Source organism: Nesoenas mayeri (genome assembly GCF_963082525.1).
Source record: "Nesoenas mayeri genome assembly, chromosome: 13".
NCBI lineage: Eukaryota > Metazoa > Chordata > Aves > Columbiformes > Columbidae > Nesoenas > Nesoenas mayeri.
The window spans coordinates 6,674,177-6,701,804 of record NC_137550.1 but is presented as its reverse complement, the minus strand read 5'-3'; the positions used below and the strand labels follow the sequence as shown (position 1 = coordinate 6,701,804).

Genomic DNA, 27,628 nt, shown 5'->3' with positions numbered 1-27,628 from the left:
AAGGACAATATTCTCTACAAACCCACATGCATTCTTATATTACTATTTACTTAGTGTGACAGTTTATTGGCATCTCTTCCTTATGACACATCTACCACACTGCACATTACGCTTTTTTGCAGAGGCAACTAAAGTAAGACAGGACAAATCATTTTAAATAGCCTATTGCTCATTTTAATTAGTACAGTCAATTAATTTCAAAGGTGTATATATAAATTGCTCATATTTTTCTGTATTCTTACAGTTACTCTTTCCCCCTTGCTTCAGTCCTATATTGATGTGAATTTGCCAGGCTTCCTCTCATCAATATTTCTCAGCTTGTGTTATTTTAAGTTATGCCCATCTTTTCAGTGTTTTGTAATATATGCTTTACTATTGCTAATGAATGAAAAGTTTCCAAAATACATTAATTCCCAATATTAGAGAAACAACTAAAACCTAAGAACTGTATTCAGGAAAAACAAGAGGGAGAAAAGACTTTTGAATATCCCTGTGTGATGGGGCATCTGGCATCAGATTTCATAAGCCACTTATGTCTCAGTAGGCTCTAGACATTACTGAAGTTGTTTCATCCCAACTCTATGTCTTCTCGGTAGGCAAAGTTGATCTAAATCACCATCAGATGATTAATCAGGCTTAATGTTTCAGACAATGTTTCAGATTAAGATAGGTCAGATATTTAAGATCTTGAGACAGAATGAAGGTCATGCTTATTCTGCTGTATGAATTTCGGTATCTACTCGGATTATCTGGTTGTATATTCCCTTCTCTTTTCACATTAACAACGTTTTGGTCTATGAAATAAGAATATAAATACTTGACTATATCATGTCACTCCACGTTAGATGAAAAAAGCAACAATCAGAAGTCTAGCAGCATGTTTGTAGAGGAAACTATCAACTGAGAATGGTTTCCACTATTTAACCGTTGACTAAATGTGTCACACATGCACAAGGGAACAAAATGAACCTCAGGCTGAAAACTTTCCTAAATCAGCAGATCGGGTATTTTAGTTGCTCTCACCCTCAGTAAGCCACTTTGCAGCAGCAGACTCAAAAAAAACATGCTGTGGGTCTTCCCCTTCTTTTTCACTTAGATGTATGAGAGCACTCAACAGATACTTATATCTGGGTTTTTTTTCCTGCCACTAGATGCTGCCATTAATATAAGTAAAAAGCTCTAAAAAGGACTGCAATCTATGCTTTCCACACTGTAGGCATCATGCTATATTGTGTCAATTAAACTGTTTCAATAAGTCACAAGTTAGAAGGGCAAAGAAATCTTAACATAAATGCTAATTAAACTGTGAATTCAAGTTGAAAACTGAACTGTCAGGTAATTAAACAGGTGATTAAACTTTCTTCAACTTTACACTTGAAAAGACATCAGATGCTTGCTTAGTCTCCACACAGTGATATGTGTCAATGATATTCAGATGTCAAAACTATATTACTTCTAGGGCAACATTCTAGAAGAGTCACAATCCATATTTCTTCTGAAATTGCAAAATCTGGGTTCCAAAAGTGCTGTTAAGTCCAAAACCTGAGCCTCTTTGTAAACAGCAAGACAGGTCCACATGCCTGTTCTAACAACTGCCCATGCACCTCCTCTCCCACACTTTCTGCATAAAAGGACTCAAATACTGATTTCTTGTACATCTTGCTCACTTCAGTAGAGCATAAACATCAATTACAAACAACAAAAGGAGAAGGGAGCTGGAAAGCACGTTCAGATCATGAGTATGCATAGCAAAAGCAGCAAATAACAATATATAACCTTAAATTTTCTTTCTTCTGGGGTATATTTGTAGCCCTTTATAGCCCCATTCTGTGAAGAATTCAGTTTGACTGCCTAGAATATTCCCAAGAGTACATTACAGCCTCAAATATATGAACATAAACAAAAGCGAACAAAGTATAATGTTTTCAACACAAGATCCAAAAGCTCTGATGGTTCTTGTCAGCTGTCAGCTCAGAAAAAAAATAATATTCTAGCATTATTTCAGGAACTTTCCAAAGTTTAAAAAGTCTGAAATTGAGGATGCCCAGTTAATAGTTTATGATCTAAAAGAAAAAGAGAGAATGGACCTCATCCATGCAGAGAAGCCCCTCAGACTCCGGCCTGGGGCAGCACAAGGCAAAGGCAGCGGTGGGATTTCCAAAAACCAGGCTGAATTTGTCAGAGCCAGTCCAGAGTCGCAGATAATGCTCTCTGCTGGATGCTGTATTTGCCAGCGCAGAGATGTAACTACCTTCTCACTGAGCTACTTCAAGTGCATAGGACTTACTAATTCATTCTTCATGATACGCTAAAGCAGCAGAAATACACCTTTCGGGCCAAGTTTTGCCCAGAACAGATATATTTTCAAATCACTTATTAGGCCACTAACAAGGCCTTAGAGGCTTACACACATTCAGGTGTCTCTTTATCAATGGCATGGTTCAATTTAATCCAGATAAAGAGCCCCTGGACAATGAACAGTTGACTGAAGTACAGTGCAGTCTCTAACTGGCTTTCACATCACAGCAGAGAAAGCAATACCGGTATCCATAGCTCCAGCATGGTCCTGAGCTCACCTTGATTTTCCCTGACTGTTTGCAATACTGTAAGAAGCCAGTGATAACAGCAGAAGTAAGATGATAAACTTTTGAGATGATTACTACATAGCATAGTTGCTCTCAAAAGACAAATCAAGAAACACTTATTTCTGGAGACCGCAGTGTCTCCACAGACCGACTCATCATCCAGAAGTTCTTCCTGTTCAAACAACCTACAACGTGCAGTAGCGTTGGGTAGGGAAACACATTAAAAAGCATAAACTCCCTCAGAGCGGTATTTACAACTGTAAGGGCAACAATGTTAACCTCATCAGAAAGCTCCTCTTCATACAGCACAGCAGATCTATAAAAATACCAGGTAATCCATAAACTCTTAACAGCTCAAGAGTTTTATTTCCCATGGTCAGACTTCACACTTTTAGAAATATAGGGCTTCTTTGACTACATTAAAATCAATGATCAGCTTTAATAATTGCCTGAAAAAGAAGCCTGCTTTTGATATTCAATTGATTTAACAAGTAAGATAACCAGAGTTCATCACTTACTGGACTCGGGGTCTGAGTTGCCGTCTCCTTCTGTCCGGCTGTTGGGTGACGCCTGCTCATAGTACTCGTCCCGGGGGAAGCCGAGGGGCAGGGGGTGCGATGTGCTGGCACCGCTGGCGGGTTCGTGGTCCCCAAGCCCACTGTCACTGCAGCTTTCCTGGGAGCCATCTGGTAGGTGAAATGTGACGCGGCGCTGAGGCTACAAGGAAGGGAGAAAATTATATGGTTTCCACTACAGTATCAGTAATTGCTTAATGCAACCAATTTAGGAAATGTATTATTTCAGTTATCTGCTGAAGACGCATTATCTAGAGCTGTGCACAATTTCAGGCTTTCATGGACAGCCTGCTTTCAAACCCGCTTCACCTGACAGCACTGCTTTCTTCTATTTTTTAAAAATGTAAGCCCTGATGCAAAATGAAAGACACCTCAAACTAAAGAGATTCTGTCAGACTTCACAAGTCTTTGGATGCTTTTTGTATATTGACTTGGAGATTTCAGTCACTTTTTGAGGCTCAATTTATTTCAATGCTCAGTTTTCTACTTTAAAAAAAAAAAAAAAACAAACCACAAAACATTTTCTTTCCCATTAAAAGCTGTTCCACACTTTTGGGTCTAAAAAATGTGACACACTTCTAATGTTGCATTCTTCTGAGGCAGAGAGAGAGCAAACAATAACAAGCCTTCTGTATTGAAAACAATTTTAATAGATTCTGCACATCCATTAAACTAATGAATTAAAAGTAGATTTCACTACTCTCCCTCAGACATTTCATTAGAACCCCTTTGATTTCTGTTGTACCACAGACCGGCATCTTCACTGTAAAAGGCTGGAAGCTGGGAGAGGGTTGAGGAAGGAAAGGTTCACAGCGCGGCTGCTGAAGGACGGGCGGTGAGTGATGCACCTGACACATCAGGCATAGGACAACACTTTAATTACCTGACTCTGCCTGATTTAGGACTTGAATAACCAAAATTTAAATCTGCCCCAGTATGAAAAGAAAATACGAAACAAAGAAATAAGCAGCTCACCTGCTTATTTCCATGTGTCTTGGAAACATGAAACGTGAAGATTCAAAAATCCCCAAGATAACAATTTAAAGTGTTATTAGTTTGATGTTTTTCAAAATTCCATTTGAAAGGCAATGCAAAACTTTATAGTCCAATTGTTGGGATTAGTAATGCTGGACATCAGATTTTTGATGCAATTATGCAAACAAACAAACAAACAAAAGTATGTACTGTTCTTACAATACAACAGATGTTGTCAGAGATCCCTAGATATTTGGTTCCTATAGGCGATGGTGTTGAACACCATCGGTTAAATTAAGTTTTCGCTAAAAAGTTAAGTTCCTCAATTTTTCAAAATCTCTTTTTATCACTATGACATTATTACATATGCCCACAGACAGCTGCTGTGCAGTGTGGTACAGCCAAGAAAATGGCAAGATCAAGTTTACCTATGCAGTTCCTGGCAGATGTGAGTGAAAACTCTTCTTAAAAGGTACCAGTAAGAAATTCACGTCCCTCCCAGAAAATCTGTTCTAGTGTTTCACCATTACTAATGAAGAGCTTTTCTTCTGATGTCTAACCTGCCTCTTTCTTGTCACAAAATAAATCACTTGTTCAGCCCCATCCATTTTAGTCTGGTTATTCCCACTCATCTTTCTGGCATTTGGCATTTTAGTCTAGTTCAGAATAAACGGACCTTATTATTTCAATCTATCATGTGCCTTGTGATACCTCTTACAGTCCTCCCTGCAAACGTGTCTCTGTGCGCTGCTCAAAACTCGTCACGCAGCTTCAGCTGAGATCTTCAAAGCATGGAACAGAGCAGAAGGATCATTTCACATCTCCTGCAGGCTCCACTACTGCTTTGCCTTTTTCATGGCAGTGTAACACATTTTCCTTGCCAACCACCATAATGCCCATCTCCTTTTCTAATGATCTTTCACTAGTTGTCCCCTTTCTGGCTGGTGCCATTGATTGCTGGAGCCCAAGTGCAGCATTTTGCATTTATTCTTCCTGCCATCCCGTTTTTATTCCAGATGACTTCATCTGTTTAGCATCAAGTGCACTCTGCCTTCCAGTCCTGCTTTCCTGTTTATAAAATTTGCAGATTTTAAATTTTCCTTCAGCAGGCATATCTTTAAAACCTGAGCATAGAACAACTTCCCATCACACAGGATGGAAAAGGGAGAAACCATCCCTCCTGTGACTGGAGGAGAAGCCTTATAGCCCACTGGAAAAAAAGTCAGCTGGTGAAAGGTACAAAGCTAAGACCTCCACACTCTTCCTCATGCATTTTTGGTGTCACCAGAAGAATCTTATTTGACTCTAGCGACCCGCCTGCTGGGACAGTGGTCCCGCTCACCCCACTGCTCTCTAATCCTCTTCCCACCACACATGGGTGGACATATGACACATGAAGTGTCTCTGCACAGTCCAAAAAACAGATGGATCCACAGAACTTACTGATATGACTTATCCTATTCCAGTTCTTAACCATCAATTGCCTCTCAGAGCCCTATTCATACCAGCAGTCTCAGCTGACTCTTATCTGAAAATTATCAAAATGCAGCTTTGTCAGCAGATGACAGTAAAGACAACCAGAAGGTCACCCAGTCTTTTTTTCATTTTTAACTGCCTTAGCCGAGTGAGAAAAAAAACACCAAAAGCCATACCCTAAACAATATTTAAAATCTCACTAACTAACCCTCACATTCAGTAAAAAATTGCAAATATTTATTTAAATAATTTGAGATCGTATTAGTAGGAAAGCTTAAAACCATATGATTTAAAGTAAACTTGCATCAGTTAAAGGCTCATGATTTTTACTTTGACAGTGTCCCTCAGTATGTCACACCTGATAACAATGATGACAGCACTTCTAGAAGAATTTACTCAGATGAAATAAAACCCCAGCTATTTCTCTACAAGGCAGTGCTACCATTTTCTTAATTCATACAGGCATCAGACAATGATCTGGAACAAGTAATTCTAATAAAATTTTGCCAAAAGTTGGGACTTATCTTCTGTCAGAATTATTTTGGAGATTTCCTCCTTGAGGCATTTAAATTTCAATTTATAGGTTTATAAAATATCCTCAGACTCCAGATGCTTTTCTATTTATCTCCAAAGAGAGTTCACACCGATAGTAATGGAATAACAAGGATTATGGTTTGTTTTATTTATTTGACTGACAGTATATATATATATATTTTTTTTTTTCAAAAAGAGAGAAATCCAAGCAAACCTAGTATGTATTCTTAGTGTATTCTGAAAATGCTGATGTAGGAACTTGTAATACAGACAACTAGACTAACAGGGGAAAATGAAGTGAAAATTTCAGGAAAAATGTACAGTAACTTATAGTTTTTCTGACATATTTAACAATATTAAATCACTCTTTGTTGGTATGAAACAAGAATTTTTCTTCCGGAGGTGTCATGAACCTAGACACAAATTCTATCAGAGGTCCCATATGGCATCCAAAAAAGAACTGCATTTTGTAATAGCAGCGTGTGTCTGGAGGGATCAAATTATCTCAGAAAACCACAAACCTTTTACTCTCATTATTTAAATTTATATGAAGACTGATCAAAGCCCCAAACTATTCTGTGTTCAATCTTTCACTACAATAATTAGACTGTGGCAGTGGGAATAATAAAGATGAGTCTAAGTAAATAGCTTTGGATACATTGAAGGGATGATTTCAGGAATTATACACCAGGGGTTAGCCAATTTATAATCAAAAACTGAAAAAAAAGGTAATAGAAAAAGCAGCAGATATCAACTGAGGAACATTAAACTATTAACCTTATTATCTCCATTCATTGAAGCAAATTAAAACGATATCATAAAGAAAAAGTATTACTGTTTAATTTTTGTTGAATTTATTATATTATTTAGATGATAATTCTAATTTAAAACAGACATTATTTAGGAGATGCTGCAAGACAGCATAAAAGTAAAAGAATGGGACTACTTCAACATTTTTCTTCAGTATTAGCAGCCACTGAATAAAGTAGTAAAAGATATTGTTTAACTTTAAACTGTAGTTTTGCTACTAACATTCATTTTCTCAGTTGTTTATGCCTTTCAAATGCTAAGAAGGTAGGAAAGGCATGCCTTAAATAACTAGACAGCTATCTTCAGTCATGATCAGTACTTCTCAGTTGTTAAAGAAAACCCCTAATCAAACTCTAATTTCCAGACCAAATCTTTTTATATTCAACTATCACCTTTTGTTCTATGTGCTTTGATAAAGACACACAGAACCAGCAACTATCAATATAAAATTGTCAGAATAACATAAAAAGAAACAGTTTAAAGAATCCAACCACAAATCCAACTGAAAACATGTATTTGTGTAGAAATTCAAGAAAGAAAAGCAAGTACTTTTATTTTTTCCTTATCTAAACTTAATAGTGTACATCAGAGCTATTACAGCCCAAAGAGTTCTCTCAGTTATTTTAGAAGTCTGTATTTCACATACTTATTGCAGCTCAGAGCATTAAATCTAAGTTCTTACTATGGTATCTGGAATATTTTACAATAGACAAAATACATAATATAGTTCATTTTTCACCCAAATTGCAATAACTTCTAGATATGCCAACAATGAACTGTTCTTCTTTTGGAGCATCTATAAAGATGCTGAAAACTCTTGGTCAGTATTATTACACACAAAAACACATCACTAATAACAAAATGTTATTGTGATAGTCTTCCATGATTTCACTTTTTTTTTTTTTATTTACTTCTTCAAAACTGCAAAATGAAGGGCCTTTCTATTGCCAATATTCTTAGTCTTAATTGTCATCTCATACAGATCGAGCTTGTTGAACAAGTCCTTCTTTTTATTGAACAAATTCGTCTGTATCAGTTATTGTCCTATCTTTATTGATTGTACCTCTTTCAGCTTCTGATTTTCTGTATGTTTGCCAAACAGAACTACTTCTTGCCCAGTTTACCAAATTTACCATTTAAAATATTGGAAAAACATTACATTTTCAGAGATTTAAAACTTCAGAAATCCAATAAAATCTTTTGACGTTCTTGGTATAAATTTATCTAGTCTTCCTGATTTAATATCACTAACGTTAATAACTGGTTTCTTATACCCTCACTAATTACTAATGGAAAATATAGCATGTGGTTTTCTTCTAAAGAAGAGAAAGCTTTGATAAACACTTTTACCTTCCCTTACTGTGATTAATGATCTAGCTTTTCCATAGCAGTGTGAGATATGTAAATAGTTTTAGGCTTCCCCTGATTATTGATTTAAATAACTCCTCCCATTTTATTAATTTATTTAGATGCAGGAAGCATAATCTATTAACTTCAAAAGGTAAGTAAAAGCTTGGTTGACTGCCCAGACAAATGACAATTCAATATGAGTTATTATCGTAGACAGATCTGTAGTTTTTTCAATGAAAGAACTGCTACCTCCCCAGCAAAACTGGGCAACAGGCGGTGCCTCTTTACCTGCTCAAATGGAAATTACTTAAAATTGTCAGATCTTGTAGCTGGATTCATTCACGCAAAGAGTTGGCTCAAGCGACCAGATGTAATCTTGCAAGCTTATCTTGTAGCTCTACCACATGCACTTACTCAGGGTGCCTTATTAAAATCATACTTACATGCCCCTATAGGCATTTCTTGCAGGCATTAAAACAGCACCTAACTGATAAGCAAAAATGTCATATATTCCAGCTATTAGCTATTGAAAAAGAAAAATTTGTGAAACCCTTTTTCATGTGGGTAAGCAACAGTTTTTTTAACACCACCTGCTTTAAGAAGCACATTTTCACGGATGCCATTTTCCACTGAAGTAACGAGCAGCTAAGCCGATACTCCTGGCTTCCTCTTGCAGCACAGAGGTCATGGAACAAACTCATTAACCAAATCATCACTGAACAAAAATGTTATGAACCTGGAACTTTACAAATTTCTGATTAATAACCTCACTGAGTATTTATTTCAGACTCTAATCCTCATCGTACCAACGAGTTACTCTCATATGTCATTTCCCAGTCACATTTAACAATTAAATTGTATTTTCTGAGCTTCTTGAAATGACAACAAAGAACTGGAATAAAAAAAGCAAATAAAACTGAAAATAACATTTAAAGCATGTCAAACATTTTATTTAGCTTTTGAAAGGCAGTTATTGTATGCTAACTAGATGTCAAAATGATAGCTGAAAGCGTGCTTTTTAAAGTTTAATTCATGTAGGTCTTCAATTTGACATGTGATTAAATAAAAATTACACATGAAAGTTGCACTATGGCTGTGCTGTTGCCAAGGCTGAGAAATAAAAAAAGTCTCAATTCTGTTTTTTTTAATATGTTCTCCTTTTCCAAGATATAATCTGTGATATCATTATCTTGAATGCTTGAATTTCTGATAGGCAAAGCCATTTTAGTTCAAAGAACATTATAATAAACAATAATACAGAAATACTTTGACTGCTGGCCCAACATGGAACTTTTTTAGCAGAAATATTGATTAAGTGTTGCTGCAGTTCTGAATACTTCTTTTAAAAGCAACACTATTGCTTACTTAATATTTTCTTTGTGTTAATACTGAAATAGAGCAGAATTCATACTTTCATAAATATACATAGCACTCTAGCTCTAATTTCATTCTGTTAATTTATACATCTCTGTTGTAGCTCAGACAAATAGATTTCCTCTTTCTTCATGAGTTAGGTATATATTTATGGAATAATAAATGTTGTTCCAGTGAATTACTCACTGACCTCCAGCCCCTACTTTTGCATCACAGCAGTCAAGGCAAAGCCATTAAGTTCAAGCATGATGAGGTTATTAGAGCTATAGAGACCTGGAAGAAATCTCAAGAACCTGATTCAATTTCCATTCGTAATTTTTTTCTATTCAGTTTTTCATTTAAAGGTCAAATCTTTCTGAAGCAATACATATGCGTATAACTACACAAGCAATCACTAGTGTTCACTTAGAGTGGCTTGGAAATGTGCTTTCATCATTTCTGACCAATAAATGTTGCCCAGAAAAAAGGAACTTTTATTTGATTTTTTGGGTTGTTCTCTCTGGAGGAGAGAGAGACTAGACAAAAATGTACCCTTTCACCCAAAATGGGCTCTCTGGAAACTCAAGACTGGCTTTCAGTGCAGTAAAAGCATTTTCTTTTCTGCTCTCTGTATCAATATTTGCTTGCAACACTTATCTTTTGGCCTTCAACAAATATCCTTCAACCACTTAGATTACCCACTCTTAATTTTAAATGTACAGTGCGTTTGCCACCTGAGGTCACCTGTCTAAAGTAGATTCTCAAGGCAATTATAATTAGCCGACCCTCAGGTGAAATGGTTGAGGAAGAGGCAAAAGAATACAAAGAAAACCTGCTGGCCTGTGTAAAATAAAGCTGTAGGCCAAAATTTACAAGCAGGGGTGCAGTTCCTGCTGTATTTGCTTTGTATAAAGTAAAAAATTCATGTTTAAGTATGGCAGTGTTTATCAGCATTACACTCTTTTATGGACTCCCATGGTCCAGGACAAGCTTCCCTGGACCAAGAAAACTGTCACCAGAAGAGGTACCACTGACAAGAATCCAAGAAAGCTTCCAGGCTCAAAACATGTATCCTGAAACTGCCTTTCCAATGGCCAGATAAAATTTCACTCTCAATATGAGGAGTTATGCCATATAATGAAATAAAGGAATTTTTGACTGGTATGCTCTGCTTTGTTTTAATCTTCTGTTACTGTAAATAGGAAAGATGTTATGTGATAAATGTCATGGTGAACACTGTTGCATTATTTTGCTTTTATTTCAAATATTTGAAATATTCATTTTTCTATCCAATTTGTTTTAAGAAAAAGTATTACCTTTTGTTCAAATAAAGTCAGAAATCTCCTATTTGCATTCACTATTTTCATAGCTTATGCTATCAGGGCGATAATGAATAAGTTTTTAGCTGTTATTTACAGCAGAACACATGAAATATTCAAATTTGCTGAAGTGAATTGAGCTACATGCTACTAACGCATTCTTAAATGCAAGTCTGGAATACCTATTTGTAAATGGGAAAAAATTTTACAAATTGAAGTGCTGTATTGTATCATTGATACCGTCCTTCGCTCCCAGAGAGCCATGTCTCTGCAATTGTCCTTTCAGATAATCAGAATATATAACTGTCTTTCAGAATCTACCAATTGTGTAATTTCAGTAAAGCAAAATATAAAGCCATTAGACTTCCCTTGTTCCTTAAATCTTTCCAGCTTATTTTCATATTCAGTGCAGCTATTCTTTGGGACTATTAAGATTACTTACTCATCTTCACGGAGCAAAATAAAAATTGCTGAAGAAACGCAGCGTATGTTAGCATAAAGAAATAATGCAGTTTTGGGCAAGGAGAATCGAGGGACTGCAGCTGAAGGCTGAGGCAAGTCTCTTCCCGCCAAATCAAGCTGAGAGCGGCTGCCGCCAGCAGCCAGCCCTGTGCGGCTGCCCCGGTTCCAACCCAGCCCCGACCTTCAACCGTGGGGTTTGTGCTCAGAAATCACAATGAGAGTGTAGCTATTAAGTCAAGGTCCAGTTTGGTGAGGTTCAGGCAACTATCACCAGGGACCTGGCTTTATAAAGCACAGATCTGTGACCTTGGGTTGCTTTCCTGGCAGTTAGTGAAGCGAGTGAGAAAACAGGTGAACTCAAGCCACGTACGGTAAGTAGAAACTGAGACAGAAGGGAAGTTGTTTACTTAGTAACTTAAAGAGTCAAGTGAAAGGTTCTAATGCAAAAATATATAAAGCACCAAAGGAAAATAATAGAAAAGTCAGCAAAAGTAGGGACTGGGCACTTCCAGAGAGCCATAAGGGCCACAGCTCTCCCTCATGGGACTGCGGGCTCTGTCAGCAGCACTGAGCATACCAAGGCTGTCCTTAAGAGCAAATTCATCCCAGCCATTTACTCTATAAAGCCAAAAATAACATTATTGCATGCTCATAAATAGCATCACCCTGAGTCCAAGCCTCTGCATCTTTGGAAAGATGCCCAAGTAAAAGTGCCCCAAAGAGCTGAGAAAGAAGAGAGGCTGAGAAGGGAAGGCCAAGGGCACAACTCCCCGAGTGCACTCAGTGGGTGCCTCCATTTCCATACCTGTCATGCAGAAGATTAACACTGCTACCATCTTTACTTCAGGATTATTCAAATTTCATTTAAAGCTCAGTTAAATCAGAGGTAAATATTATTCTCCATACAAGCCACACAGGATTGGAATCCTATAAATGTGCAATACTTTCACAACTCTGACACCAAGGAGACAATCGGGAAAGTCAACTGCTTGCTCTAGTTGATCCAGAAAAGTGTGGTGGTGCAGAAATCCCTTGTAACATGCAGTCACACAAGAACAAATGCAAGGCTTTGGGTCTACACTGTATTCTTGCTGCTCAGGATAAAGCAAATTGCTGTAGATCTCCAAGAACCAGGGAGGATCATTGAAATAAAACAGCAGGAAACATGTATGTGGAAGGGTAATAATATTAATGTCAGCAGAGCTGGCAGGAGGGCAACGGGGAGACACTTACGGGCACGCGTATCTTCCACACCCAGCTACACGCACGTGCTCACAGACTTACATTCTTGTATCAAATTACCCATGGTAACTGCCCTGGCTGCTCACCCTGAAACCATCATTATGCATAAATTTTCCTGACTAAAGAATTCGATTTCATTCTACTCTTTAAAATATTACTTAGTGTTTTCTTATTTTCATTGGCATACAGAGTCTGTGCTTTGCACAAAACAAAATGCACTTCACACATTTTCCAGGCAAAATGTGTAAATACAAACTTGCAGCGTTAATTATGTTCTTTCTCCTACTGTTTTTAATTAATTTGACCTTTGGTCCTATTTTTGTCAATTCAGGAGGCATATTACAATCAGAGGAAAGCTACGGTGTAAATATTCTGTTCTGCAAGTCACCAACTAAATGAGTAAGCAATGGAGGAAAATCTATAGCATGTAATTAGCATTATCCTTTTCATTATTATTTTTTTTTTTTTTTAGTTCACAGAAATCATTAATAACTTTTAGTAGTTAAAATTGAAGCTAGGAACCCTCCTACACTCTAGGCATATCATATTCTACCTTTGCACAAAAAAAAATAAATCTTTTGATGTACTGGAAATCTTATTAATAGATTCACCAGAAAACAAGCATGTAAGCTGGCAGAGGCAATTGCAAGAGGTAAAATGAATGTAAATGACAGATGAAAGAAAATTTCCAAGCCATTCAGATCAATATAAACAAAAGTGCTGCAGCAACCACAGCACAGAGATGGAGGGAATTCATCAAACTTGTATTTCAGATTATTTGTCCTGTTCCAAATGCACCCTCTGTGTTCCTGAGCTATGTTCTTCCTTTACCCAATTAATACTACATTAAGATGCACTCCTGCAGGGGCTTTTTCCTTATGTTGTTGAATTGTAGTTTTTCAGTGCACTCAGATATGGGAGGGGGGAGCGTAGAGAATAGCTTCTTGCTTCTAAATACTGCTATTTGGAAAGTCTGTAATTGCAGCACTGAATAATTCTCTGAATACTTAAGCCAGAATTAATTATCCCTGCTATTATTGCAGGAGTATGGATCATATATTGGGTATGATGAAGAGAATGTGTGATAGAACATTTTATTGTACTCAATGCATGTAGTGGGTGTACAAAGCACTTAAACTATTAGAAGCAACAGGCTTCTCTACTTCAATTATATCTCAGTATGATCATAAGATATCTACAGATTCAGCTTTGCCCATTTGGTGCTTTTCCTTGTTGTCTAATTAAACACTTTCAAGACCCTCCTTTATGTCAGGGACTAATCATAATTTTAAAAAGAATTCTACTTTATTTAAAATGGTATTGGTTCTTGCTGAAGAATAAGAGAAAGGTAAATGCTTATTGTTAAACAGCTTCCATTTCAACAGACTTTGAAATGTATTTTCATTAGTAGCCAGAAATCAAGGCACATCATGAACTTCAGCAACCACCTTTAATGGAGTGAATTCTACTGTCGTCTGGTAGTTTTATATCATGTTGAGGAATCAAAAATAGTTGTAGCTACAGATATTCCCACATTGTTTATAAAACCCTTCATGTAGAAGCTGGGTGACTGCAGTTGGGGTGGTGGGAAGGGGAGGAATGGCTGCAGAACTGGTTGTAGTTGATCCAGCAGTTGAAATACTATCTGTAATGTTTAAGACATTAAAACATTTCAAGATACATAGCAAAGAAAATAGATAAACAAGGTATTTGCAAGGGGGAAATCAAAGCCACAAGGAGATGAAGCTTTACTTCCAGAAAACCGGATTCAGACCTTTGTGCAGAACACAAACTGAAGTAACTTTGATCTCATCCTAGTGTGTCAAAAACGAAAAAATAATTTCTTACAAAAAACAACCACCCACCCTCTGAAAAAACAGCGCCTGTCTGCAATTCAGTGCAATAATATTAAACTGTGGAGGCAGGCTCATTGTTTGAAAGAAGGCTGGCAGCATTGCTTTGGTTTCAAAGTAGTTTACTGGGAAATCTGAAGCGAAGCAGCAGCCTGAAGCATAGCAGCCGACTCTTCCCAGGAGTTCAAAAGACTTGAGCTGTGTTGCCGTAGGTAGCTGAAGCACAGACAGGGATATATTTACTAGAGGAATGTACTGTCACATCTCATATGAACACAATCAAAATCAGCGCAGACTTCAGTCGATGCTCATGTAGCAAGGTGGCAAGATGCTAAAGCAGTGAAACAAAAGGGATCCAGAGCAATAGTTTATCCCTTTTACCTATGTCTCTAGAACTGCCTTTGAGATTCAGGAGCATGGTACGTTCATTTATTTCATAAGAGAAATAATGATTAATGCCGAGAATCTCTGATGAAAGAGATCAGGCAGCTCTGGAAGTCATTTCCCTATTTGGGAGAAAATAATTTCCTCTTGTGTTATATGCCCTTGCACTGGCTCCCCGTAACTCCAACCAACAAACCCACGTTCTGCAGTTGTTTACATCCCTGCCTCAAAAGATGTACCCTGATTTTTCCCACAGTTAAAAACTAGAAATCCACTCTTGGTACAGACTACAGTTTAATTCCCCACTGACTCCCTGGGGACTCATAGAAGAAAGAGAAGACAAACAACAACTACAAGAAGCTGAGTCTCCAGCTCCAATCAATAATTTGCCTGTCACTCAGCAAGCGCATCGCCCTATCAGCATAACTCCGCAAAGTTCTGTATCGGTGATGTACTCTTACTCTTGCTAGGTAAATTAAGCGTTTTTGCATCCCGTGGGTTTTGCATTTCAGTAAATCTCCTTCTCCCAGCAATACAAATGTACAATAACTGCCACAGAATGACAACAGATGTTAGACATTTGAAAAACAGCCTATAGTGTAATAGTACTTTGCAAATATACATCATTCTTTCCTTGAATGGGCTTTGGAAAGATTAATTCAGTTTCAGAATAACAGAATAGAAAAGACAGTTATTGAAACAGTTTACAAATCAACAAACCAAAGCACAAATGGCTATGCCCTCTTGATTTTCATGATGGAAGGTTAGGCTAAGTCAATAGAAGAATCCAAAAATGAATCAGGAGTCCAGGATAGAAGGTAGACTGTTATGCAACTTAATTATGTTTTATATTTTCCATCCACCATGCCTCCCCAGGTAAAAAGCTGTTGTCTCTCAAAATATACCAAAAAAGGTACGTGCATTCCAATAAATATCACAGACTGCCCCAAATAGGGAATTATGTATGTTCATTTTATAAGAATAATGCACATAAATACATGAACATACAGTATCACTTAAAACCGTATCAAAGCCAGACAATACACCACAAATCCAAATGAAGGTGACCCAATAAAAACTGTTTTCTGACCAGTTTGGCCAATACTAGCAGGTATTCATTGAAGTGAGGACTAATGCATTCTGTTTCAATGGAGCAGTATGGATTAAAAAAATGCCATTAGCAGCATCATCTAACACTAAACCTCTGTGAGCAAGAGAGAGAACAATAATGATCTGCTATAACAAGACTGAAAAACTGGTGACTGCAGAAGACGTATTCTGCCAGATATTCCATCTATGAATAACAGAGCAGTTCATTAATGGAAATCTTCAAATTTGAGCCGAGAAACCCACGGCTAAGAAAGGACTGCCTTGATAAGCAAAGTTCCTGCTTAAAAGCTCTACAGGTTCATGAGGCTTAAGACTGAATCATTACAATCATCTGCTATCACTTTTAAATATGTTTTTTCTCATTCTGAAGTTGCACTGACAGCAGCGTTCCTGCCAGCATTTACCACTCGTTCCACACGAACAGTCTGAGCTTTGGGAGGAGCTCCCAATGCAGAGCCTGAAATCTGTCACGTCCGACTACTTACCAGCAACATAATACAGAATTTAAATTAGAAGCATGGGTGCTCCTTTTAGCATTTAAGTCAATCTTACAATCTGCTCAGACTTTTAAAATGCTTCAAGGTACCCTCGACAGATGCATTACCTACATAGGGCAGACTTGACCCAAAGCTCCCTGAAGTACTTCCCTCCAAATAAGTGTTGGGTGAAGTGAATGAAAAAAGCCCCAATAAAATCCAGATTCATAATCTAAGACATTGTAATACTGATCAGTTCAAAGATACAGGGCTACATCTTGGGCCCCAACAAGCTATTACTGATAAAACTAGACATCCTCAGACAAAAAGCAGACATTATTTAAAATTTTAAGTTCCCCTTCACAAAGGAAACTTTAGCAGATAAATATTCAGTGATTTTCCTACATCAATCTTGCAATTCAATATTGACACAACTTCTATCAAAACGCCAGAAGAAATAACATTCTACAGAAAATGACCACAGTATTTTTCCCAAAGACTCTCTTTAACCAAAGCCCTGCTATAGAGTAGCATTAGAGAGCTTCTTCAGGAATGTTAGCACAGAAGTTCCAGGAAGCTTTAGCATATTAGATTAATGCTGAAATGTTTTATTGTTATTCATTTTAGAAGCTCAAACGGAATGCCAGAGCTCTATTCAGCTTCGGGCCCACTTCAAATTTTTTTTCATTTAATTTTTCAAGTTCCAAAGCAGGCATGCAGGGAGCTGCATTCAGCGGGAGGCCAGAGGAGAAGTGAGTGGCACATGTCAATAGGACATCTAGGTAAAAGCCTAATGGGGGATCAAGCAGCAAAGCTCGCATTTCTAATACCAGCCTAGATGTAATCAAACAAAAACACAGGCAAATCGATGCCAATCAAAATCAGCCAAAAGGCATTACATCACAAACTAACACACCCATCTGCGAGAGTTTGATTTTGTTCAAGCTTACCTCTCTTATAAGCACAGAATTCCAGCTGCACATATTTGCGAATCAGAAATTGAAGTACTAAAACACAGCAACACTGAAAGTAGCAACAGGAAATCTAACTATAAGTTTAAGTTGAATTATTGCATAAGTACCCAAACATTCTGCTACATTTTAAACACCAACCAGTGCAAAAACTTCTACTAAAACTTTGTACTTCATCTTCCCTTAGCAACAGGCCAACCCCGAGTCCTGGCTGCCTCCCGGACAAGAGGTCGGTGGCAAAGAGCTAATTCACCCCCGCTGTTGGTGTGAAGCTGCTGTGGAGTCGCACTGCTGGGTGCCAGGTACTCAATAGGCTCTTGAAAACTGCACCAGCTCTCACACCAGTGTTTCTTCATTTACACAGTGTTCTTTTTCATCTCACCACAAACAGCACATGGATTAACCAGTTCTCCAGCCATTTCAAAGCCTTTAAAAACAATAATAAACTCCCAAGAGAGTGAAAACAAAACAAAAAACCACAACAAACAAACAAACCAACCCCAAACCAAACACACACACAAGAAAAAAAAACCAAAACAAACACAAAAAGAACCCCCACCTCTGTCTTTTAAAATACGTTTACAATTTGCTTGTTATGTGATAATTTCCAGAAATATTTAGTGATATTGCGGTTAAGTCCAAAACAGGAAGCAAAATGGATCCAGCTAATTTCAAAACAGCTGAAAACAACATGCCCTCAGATTTTTTATGTTGTTTGTTTGTGCTTTTTAAAGTTCAAAATAATTATATTATTGTATGTATTTTGACTTCTAAAATGTTTTGAGGAGACTCTTGATAATTTCTGTGAGAAAAACTAATTAATTTGGTTTAGTGATAGTTTAAGTGATCGAAAAATAGTGAAAAACTAATTTATTTTAGGCATATTTTCAATCAGCGTTGGCAGAGATCTTGTACCTTAATGCAAACATGCAAATAGATTTTTCTTTTCCTCTTTTAAAAGCATCTCTTATGAGGTGAAAGGTCATTTGTGAAAGTTAGTTTGGTTTAAAGTACAAAATGCTTGGCTCATTAAAAATAACAAAATAAAAACAAAAAGGTCAAATTCTGCTGCTAATGATGGCTGATCATCACCTCCAGACTGTTCTTCTGCCATGGTCAGAAGTCCGCACCACCTAGCCAGGGACAATGTGCATTCACCTCCCTGCTTTGGCTTTCTTCAAACAAAGGGATGCCAGTGAATTAGCAGAATCCAACTAAAATACTTGTGATACTTGTTGCTTGACGAGAAAGCGTAAGGCAGATTTCCTCTCTAATGAGTCTGTTTTGCAGCTCAGAAATGCAGCATGGATTCTGCAATGTGCTGCCTTACCTTCCGCCAGTGCTGTTAAGTGTGCGTGTTTGCAGAAAAAGCTGAAAACCTGATTGATTTACAGAGGTGAGAGAGGACCAGACAATTAACTTCAGAAACAGAAAGTTAAGACAGTCAATGTCTCCTCAGTGCCCGTTAATGTCTGACAAAGGTTCCCACTGAGATGCCCCTACTAAAGGCAGAAGGTTCAATTATTGCAACTTATATTTTAAGTCTAATGATTTGCGTTATCCCAGCTGGCTTAAAACTTGAATAAAACAATCAATGGCTGTTTTCCCATCCATGAAAATAAAGCACCGGACATCTGGGCTTTTTTGGGTGGTTGTATGTTTCTTTGTTTTATTTGTGGGTTTGTTTGGTTTTTAATTTAAATTCATCAGAATGGAAATGCAGGCAAAATCCAATTTTCTAACCCCAGGAAGATACATCTGAGGGCACTAAACAACACCACAAAGCTTCTGCATGAAACTGAAGCAAAACTCAGGAACAGAAGAAAGCCTGAGAACCTAAAATTCAAAACTTACTTTACCTTGGCTTTACATCATTCCATTTAAATGATTACAAAAATTAAAACAAAACAAAAGAAAAATCCCCAAACTACTATTTTCCTACATTTAATCCACATTATCGTATCTGTATGGTATTATTCTGCCATGAGAATAAATAAAATGTATGCTACTCTTCAGGTCAATACTGATGCCTATCCCTCTGAAGTGGGGATTCTAGTCATTGACAGCGGAACACATACCCACTGCTTTTAGTCACTACTTTGCCAGTAGCATTTTAGTCATATATAAACCAAATAAATCCATACAGACATTTGAATTGTGGGGAGAGAACTAGAAAAAGAGGTAATGCTTGTGGGTTAAGATAAAAACTGTTTAATGGGACAGAAAGGGAAAATAAATAATAATAATAATAGTAATAGTAATAGTAATAATAATAATAATAATAATAATAATAATAATAATAATAATATCTCAAACAAGTGATGCACAATGCAGTTGCTCACCACTCATCAACCGATACCAAACCAGTTCCCAAGCAGCAGCCCCCTGGCTAACTTTTCCCTAGTTTATGTACTGAGCATGACATCATGTGGAATATCTCTTTGGCCAGTTGGGGTCAGCTGCCCCAGCTGTGCCCCCTCCCAGCATCTTGTGCATCTCCAGCCTCCTGGCTGAAAAGTGCTTGACTAGGTACAAACGTTGCTTAGCAACAACCGAAACATCAGTTTATTATCAACATCCTTCTCATACCAAATCCAAACCAAAGCACTATACTGTCTACTAGGAATAAAATTAACCCTATCCCAGACAAAACCAAGACAGGTGTGGAAGGTGACTCCACACCAAGAAGGACTGTAGCAGAAAGAAAAAAGATGTCATTCCTAAACAGTGTGTACATATTTATCTTTTACCAGTTAGATGATTTTGGTAAGAAAACAAATGAGATTCAGAAATGGGATTGAGGCAGGGCACAACCTTAATTTACCTATAAATTGCTTAAATTCAAAGAGATCTTTCCTGTTTAGGTGACACAATGCCCCATGTCTATGAATAAAAAAATACTTTAGACATTCTGTTTCTCCAGTCTGTTTATACTTTTGATATACCTATATAATTTGTCTGTCAAAACCACAAATCTTTGAGCAGGCTATATATGCCTGTCTGGATGAAATTATGCTAGACTTTAAAATAGGTAATGAAAATGTTATACTGAATTGTGGAATAGCTTACTGCCCTATTATACAAAATCCTGCTTTTCAAAATATCATGTAACAAAATATCTTGTACTTAAAGAAGAAAAGAAAACTTTTAAAGAAGACTAAAAGAAAGAATGAGTTATCACTTAATCAAAAAGTAGACAGATAAAAAAAATACTCCAGACTTGCTCAATATAGTAAGCTGCTTCTCTTTTTCATTCCTCAGTTACACAAAGGTTGTCCACTCTCTGATCCAATCCTAAGATCAATGTAATGACCAGATTATTGGCCAGCCATACATCTTAATAAATGAATCTTCATTAAGCAATCTCCTAAATACTTCAAGAGCTGGTCTGCCACATGTAAGTGCTAATGAGAGGTCAGCAGTAATTCTGCAAATAATAATTTGTGACTGAACTGGAACCTCTCTTTTGCATTCATTATTTATTATATACTATAACTCAAATCAGACCACTGTGAACAAAAGACAACTCATTTCAGAGAGTATTTAAGTGGATAATTTACCTTAGTACTGCACCAAACATTAGACTCCAAATTTAAGCATCACATCCTGACATCTGGCAAAGCACAGGAGCTACAAATGGGGGAAAAGCCGACTGGTGTGACATCTCTGCTTGCACAGTGAGAGCACAAAAATAGCACCTGGTGATTCTCTAGAGCTACAGCTAACTCAATAGGACAGACAGAGGAAAATTTAAGGGACAGGCTGACAGCTTAACTTGCTCAAAAAAAAAAGCTTATTATTCCTTTGGGTCCATCACTACAATCACAGGCATTACTGTCAGTGTATGGGTACGGCAATGCAATAACAGCCTGCTTCTGTCCCCTATCCTGTTCACATGTATATTCTCATTATTCCCTCAAACCTTACTTTTTCAGAATCACTGACCCAGTCTAATCTATCATACATATTCCTCGAGACCTTGGACAAATACATGAAAGCCTACAACATATGAAAAAAGGAAATTGTTTCAGAAGTATAGCAAGAATTATTTTCTCCTCCCTTCTCTCTTCCTATCTTTTTTTCCAGTAAAAACAAAGAAAGAAAATTGCAAAAACCCACCATAACATTCCCAAACACGAAAATCAATAGAGAGAAGCCTTGGACACCACGCAGTTTATGAAATAGGATACCATGGTTATTTAAATTGTTCTCAAATCAGTACCAAAACAGCATTCCATTTATTTCTTAAGACTTGAAGGACAAATTCACTTAACAGCCTTCTGGGACATTTAGCCTTTTGACACAGAGGGAGACTCTTTTCAGCTTCTGAAAAGATTCATTTTATTATATAGGCATACAGTGCTCAAATTACATGTTTTGGTAGTCAAGTACAGATGAAATACTGCCCATAGATTGAGTGAGATTAATCAGGAAATCATTTCTACATGCAATTTGATTAGCAATCAAGAAAGAGGAGGAAAAAATGGGTGCTGAAAATCACAGGGGGAGTGTGCACTGTTACACTTAATACTTAGAATTACTTAGGAATGCTTATTGCAAATGACTTGGAGTCCAGACTTTTCCTCTTCATGTGCTCAGTGCTCAATATCTATACCAGACAGAGCCCTGTTAGCTCTGCCCAAAACTCAACATTTAAGAATGCAGGGAAGGTACACGGACATAAATTTCATCCTCATTATTCATTATTAAGAGGGATCAACTAACATTTTCCAGAATTCAGCTCTCTCACTGTTTGATACCTTTCAGGAGTCATCTACAGGTGAAAATGAGCCCAAAGGACCTGAATCCATTGCGGGTCGCAGATGGAGGTACCAGCCTGGTGAAGAAGGACTGTTGGTATATCAAGGTTAAGTTTGCAAAAAGGTAAGTGTGAAAAAGGCAGCTAAAGGTTTTGGCTTACTAGGGTGAAAGAGACAAGAGAAAGGTGTAGTTTGTGATAAACTAGTAGAGAATAAAACTGCAAATAACTCCGACATTTTCTTTGCTGCGTAGCCTAGTAGCCCAATAAATATGGGGTTGCCATTGCTGGGACCTGCCAGAGGCTTTGCACTAAGCTGCAGCACAGAGCTCGGTGTTCTCAGGCTTTGGCCCAACTTGTCTTGTCTGGGCTGAGCTGTGCTTTGCTCATTTGTTTGCTGTGCTTGTAACAGCAATTCTCAGAAATACAGGTGCTATTGTTTCTGTGCTTCTGGTATGGGGAAGTAGCTATTGTTTTATATATACACATCTAGTACATGAAACTAATAAATAGCAATACATACAGGTATTCTAGGTTAAATGATACTCTAGATAAAATGCAGCACAGAGGAGTACAGACAGTAGGGACCTTGAAAGTACAGGCACAGGATGGAGGCCCAAGAGCTATAAACCCCCACCTAAGAGCTGAGTAAAACTAGTTTTAGGGTTAACAAAGAGAATAAAATGCAAGTATCCAACACATGTAAAAGACATTGTAACTTTGGACCTAAGCAGTCCTGTAAAGAATGAACAAGGTGTGGGACATTTAGCAAGCCTGTAAAGAGGACTCCAACCAGACTGAAGGGTGAGGAAGAAGAAACCATCAACATCATCAACACAGTTCTGGCAAAACACTCAAATGCTCACAACTGAGGTAGTCCACCTGCCTCCAGAATGGAGCTATTGAGCAGTGAGAGAGTGGAAAAGTAACTACTAATAATTCTTTAGACCACTAAGACTTCAATTAGACTAACAAGAATTCTTAGTTTTGCACAAAAACTGTGTTTTCTTTGGCCCACAATAGGATTTTGACTGTAAAATGATGGAGAATTCAAGCAACGTCCTCTGTAATTTGGATGTAACAAACTGGTCACAGTGGCAGTGTACAACACTATGTTTGTGGAAGCAATTGGGAGAGATGCTTACTCACTTGAGTGACTATGAAAACTGTCCCATTAAACCTCTGACCATAACCTACATCAATTCTGTTTTCAGAAAATAGAAAGGAGAAATTGAACTGAGAAGCTGGAAAAGAACAATATTGATCTTATTACTTCCAAAGTTAATTAGCGTTGCTCTTTCTTCCTAAAAAGCCTGGCTTTTATATGCTTCCCAGATTAACTAAAATATTATGTAATTTGAGATCATAAAATGCAATTATAAATATCTGTTTAGATTCAGAAAGAAAAAATGAGCATGCAATAACAAAAAAAACTTTATACACTAGTATCTCACCACACTGCATATTCTACAAGCATGTAAATACTATTAGCAAAAGCAGAAGTCATTGTGCTGATGCTTGTATAAACGTAATTATATTTAATTAGTACATCAGGACCTTTGACCCTGGTTAATTCTGCAACTCTCATTTTCAAAGGTGTGCTCTTAACATCTCTCAGAAATGCAATGGCTCCCTCGGAGTGAATTCTGCAGCAAAATGTTTGTGGTTTACTGTTCAGAACGATGCCACCACCTCACCCCCAGTTTTGACAAGCAACACTGCAAGTAAGGGAAGATGAAAAGCAGCATGTACTCACTACAATGATAAGGTCTGATTTCTTAAGAGATATCTCAAAAACCTGGGAAATTTCCATTTTCAAACTCTTTATGAATTCTAGTTTGAATAGCTAATTGATAGTCAGAACTTGTAGCGAACAGTTCACTGAAGATTTAATCATTCTTCCACGTGTTAGAGGCTGCTCCAAAAGCAATGTCTTGAAATCTAGCATCTGACCAAAAAAATATAATTAGCTGTGAAAAAAAGTGAGTTAAGACCTTAATCAATATCCTTTCAAGCTGTCCCGACAGAATACAGCAAAAGAGGTGGTATAACTAATGAGATGGAACTCCAGCAGTGAAGGAGTTCCATCACCAAAGCGTTGCACAGCAATCAAGGGGGAATCAATTCAACCTTTTGAGCTATAGGTAAGACCACATCCAAGCCATCTGGAGTTCATTTCTTTTCTTTCTGCAATAAGTAAATAGGCATTGGTATCTAGGGTTTTAATTACTTCACTTTCTATACTGCTTAAAACGAATAACAAAAAAGTTTAAAATATACTTGAGAACTTAATGTGCTTTGTGAACAATAGGGATGTTTGTAGGAAAACAGCAGGAGGGTGCAGAGATAATGACAGGTATAGGATATAGAAAGAATAAAAACCTGTTTCTTTCCCAATCAATACCCTCACACCATTGTATGCCACTCCAGCTCAGCATACCCTCACTGGGTCACACCTTCCTTGTGCTATGGAAAAATGGATTGGAATCTGATCCACATTTGTGAATAACAAAATTCGAACTTTCAGCATGTTTTGATACCTAATATAGGACAATTTTCTTTCCAAACCCACAAACTTTTGAACATTAACTATGTAGAACCAGTGTTGGAGATTATTTTTGAGCTAAAATAAAAAGGAAATACGTGTTACTGGACCTGTTATAAACTATAATGAAAGTGTTGATAGAAAGCTGGAAACCAGAAATACAATTAGATAACCTTTCCTGATGTACTATATCTTTTAATAGCAACACAAACAATGGAGCATCGTGAGAAACACTGCTACTTTGGCAGTGTAGCCGCCTTATCAGGACTCACCAGGACAATCGTCTGCACGTGTCCTTTTTTTTATGCTTTTAACTAATGACCTTCATAAGAGGAGGTCAATATGAGTTGAATCCCTGTAAATTTTACCTGTAAATACCAGGACAGAAATACAACTAAAAGGGATAACATCCTATCATGCCAGGACCAGCATCCTTATACTATTCATTCGCTTGGGGGGAAATTCAGTAATGTGAATGAAATGTCTGCATAGCTCCTGTAACATTACAGGAGCATGAGTGTGTTACATCAAGTTAGGATCAACCTGATAAGGGAATCACTGTGCTATCACTTCCTTAATTCCTTTACTGAGTGGTAAACCTGAATGCAGGCATTTTGGGCAAACAGAAGTAAAAATTCTGGTTATAAACTTAATTCTGTATGGGGTCTTTGCCTCTTTGCAGCTGTATTTTTCCTGGGGGGTAAGAAACTTGTAGCATTTAACTAAGTGGGCAACCAGACAGTGCTAGGAATGAGAAAAACTGAGTATCTGAGCAATTCACAAGCTGACATTTGTCTGCAGGAAATACTTAACAGGTAATTTGGAATAGGAAATTCAAAATGATGAAAGCTTGCAGATGGGCAGAAAAGAAGGTGAAATTTGTCAAGTCGATTTACTCATTAAGCCCAGTATTGCTAGGTGTGCTCTGGAATGTTCTTTTCCTCAATGTATGCTGAAGCACAACCATCCGCCTTTGCAGGTACTCAGCATGGTTTGCTTTTCTTTTCAGCTGTTTGTTGTCTGACTTATTTCACATTATTTATTGTTTGTGTGAGAGTGGTGGCAATGTAATAAACTGCCTTTTGGGGAATGGTCTGACACGTGCTGAAAGATGCTTCCGTGACCCAGCAGGTTCTGTCCTGCAGCAATGCTCACTTGCATTTAGTGCTACTGAAACACAGTGATCTCAAAGGAGACACATTTTGGGAAAATAAACTGTTATCAAATGACTTAGGCAAAAATTAAACCACAGATACACTCTGTTGCTGTAGGACCAAAGGTTTGATGCCCTCAGCAGGTTCTGAGCATAGGGATAGAACACAACACACAGTCCTAAGGACTGCTCGTTACAAGTGTGGGATCATCATTCCTTTCTAGAACTGTGTTTTAAATCCTTGTCTTAAATGACACCCTGTTAAACTACTCTGGAATAGGAAAAGTTTACTTTGCTGCAGAGACTTGGTATACAACATAAGAAAGGAACAAAACCAAGCTGGACTATTCAATTCAGGATCCAAATTATTGCCAGAATTTACAGAATGCTATTTTGAAAAAGGTTTAGGTAATAGTAATTTTTTTTCTTTAAAAATGCCTAAATGTAATACTTTTTCAAAGCCATTTGCTTTCAGGATTTATTTCCAAAACCATCAGCTTTTAAGAAGAAATTCTCAGAATGTTCCTCCGTGAAGAGAAATTAGTATTATTCTCATGCAGCCTAAGCATAGCAAGAGCATATGTCTAAAATGCAAGAGCCTGAACCATGACAGAAAGCTTCGGGAGATTTCCACAAATCCAGTTCCTTAACACAGCAATAACCATATATTAAAATCTTCCTGAAGAATAATACTGTTTACAGTTTCAGAACTCTAATGTGATAATGAAGAGAAATATCCTTCCTCTTCTGATCAATATTGGGGTGGGTGTTCATCTAAGAAAGAAAATGATCTTGTGATTGTTCTAGTTAGACCAAGGGCTCAGAATGGTGGTCATGTAAGTCTGATCAAAAGGTCCTTCAGTTCTTCCAGAGCTGCTGATTCTCACACACAGCACAGAGCACTATAGCTGCCAGGTAAGTCCTAAAATTTTGGACTGGATTTGAGAGGCTTTTTTAAAAAAAAATTAAGGTAAGTCAACTACCTCTTCCACTGAAATATTTGAAATATGGACAGGTTAAATGTTGCTATAAATAAAGCCTTTTTCTTGAAGGATGCAGATGCTCAGCACAGAAATACACATGGGTACAACTGAGCAGCAGAAGACAGAATGCAATCCATATCAAGTGCTCTTCAATACCAAGTGCCAAGGAAATATGGAAATACATCTGTGCTATGACATACAAGGTAAATCACAAAAATAAAGGGAGGATCCTAGAGTCTCCTCTGTAAGAAAGGCAAATGTAACACTGAGAACTCAAAAGACCACCAATTTACTTTTCAGTTTACAGCTGAGAAGACCCCAACTGCACTTATACTTGTCACCACAGGTCATTAGTATCCCTATTAAACAGGAAATTATTTTGAACTATGGCAACAGCACCTATAATGGTAATCTCAGTTAAAGTGTTGAATTCTGAGCAGACAATGCTCAGGATGAGAGGCATCAAATACATTCAGTACATAACCTCACATGAATAGACAAATAATTTTTGCTTGAATGAGAAATGAACACTGAAAAACAATGCTGGATCTACAGTGATTGAATTAAAAGCACAATCAAAACACTGGAACAATTCATTTCTTCAGCGAATACATCCTAATGTCCTACAACCAACTTGATTGCTGCAATTTAAAAAAAAAAAAAAAGTAAAATAATGTCCAAAAACATCAAATTATCAAATTATGGTGTGTTGG

General features: G+C 37.3%; 1 protein-coding gene across 1 annotated transcript in view; it reads right to left on the bottom strand.

The window, feature by feature from the left end:
* PCDH11X (protocadherin 11 X-linked) overlaps positions 1-27,628 on the bottom strand; it is a gene marked incomplete at its 3' end in the record, with an annotated part of 409,818 nt that overhangs the window by 125,333 nt on the left and 256,857 nt on the right. The window contains exon 5 of the mRNA XM_080352388.1: positions 3,104-3,302. Within this exon, the coding sequence (XP_080208514.1) occupies positions 3,104-3,302 (199 nt within the window). The remainder of the gene's footprint in view (positions 1-3,103; positions 3,303-27,628) is intronic.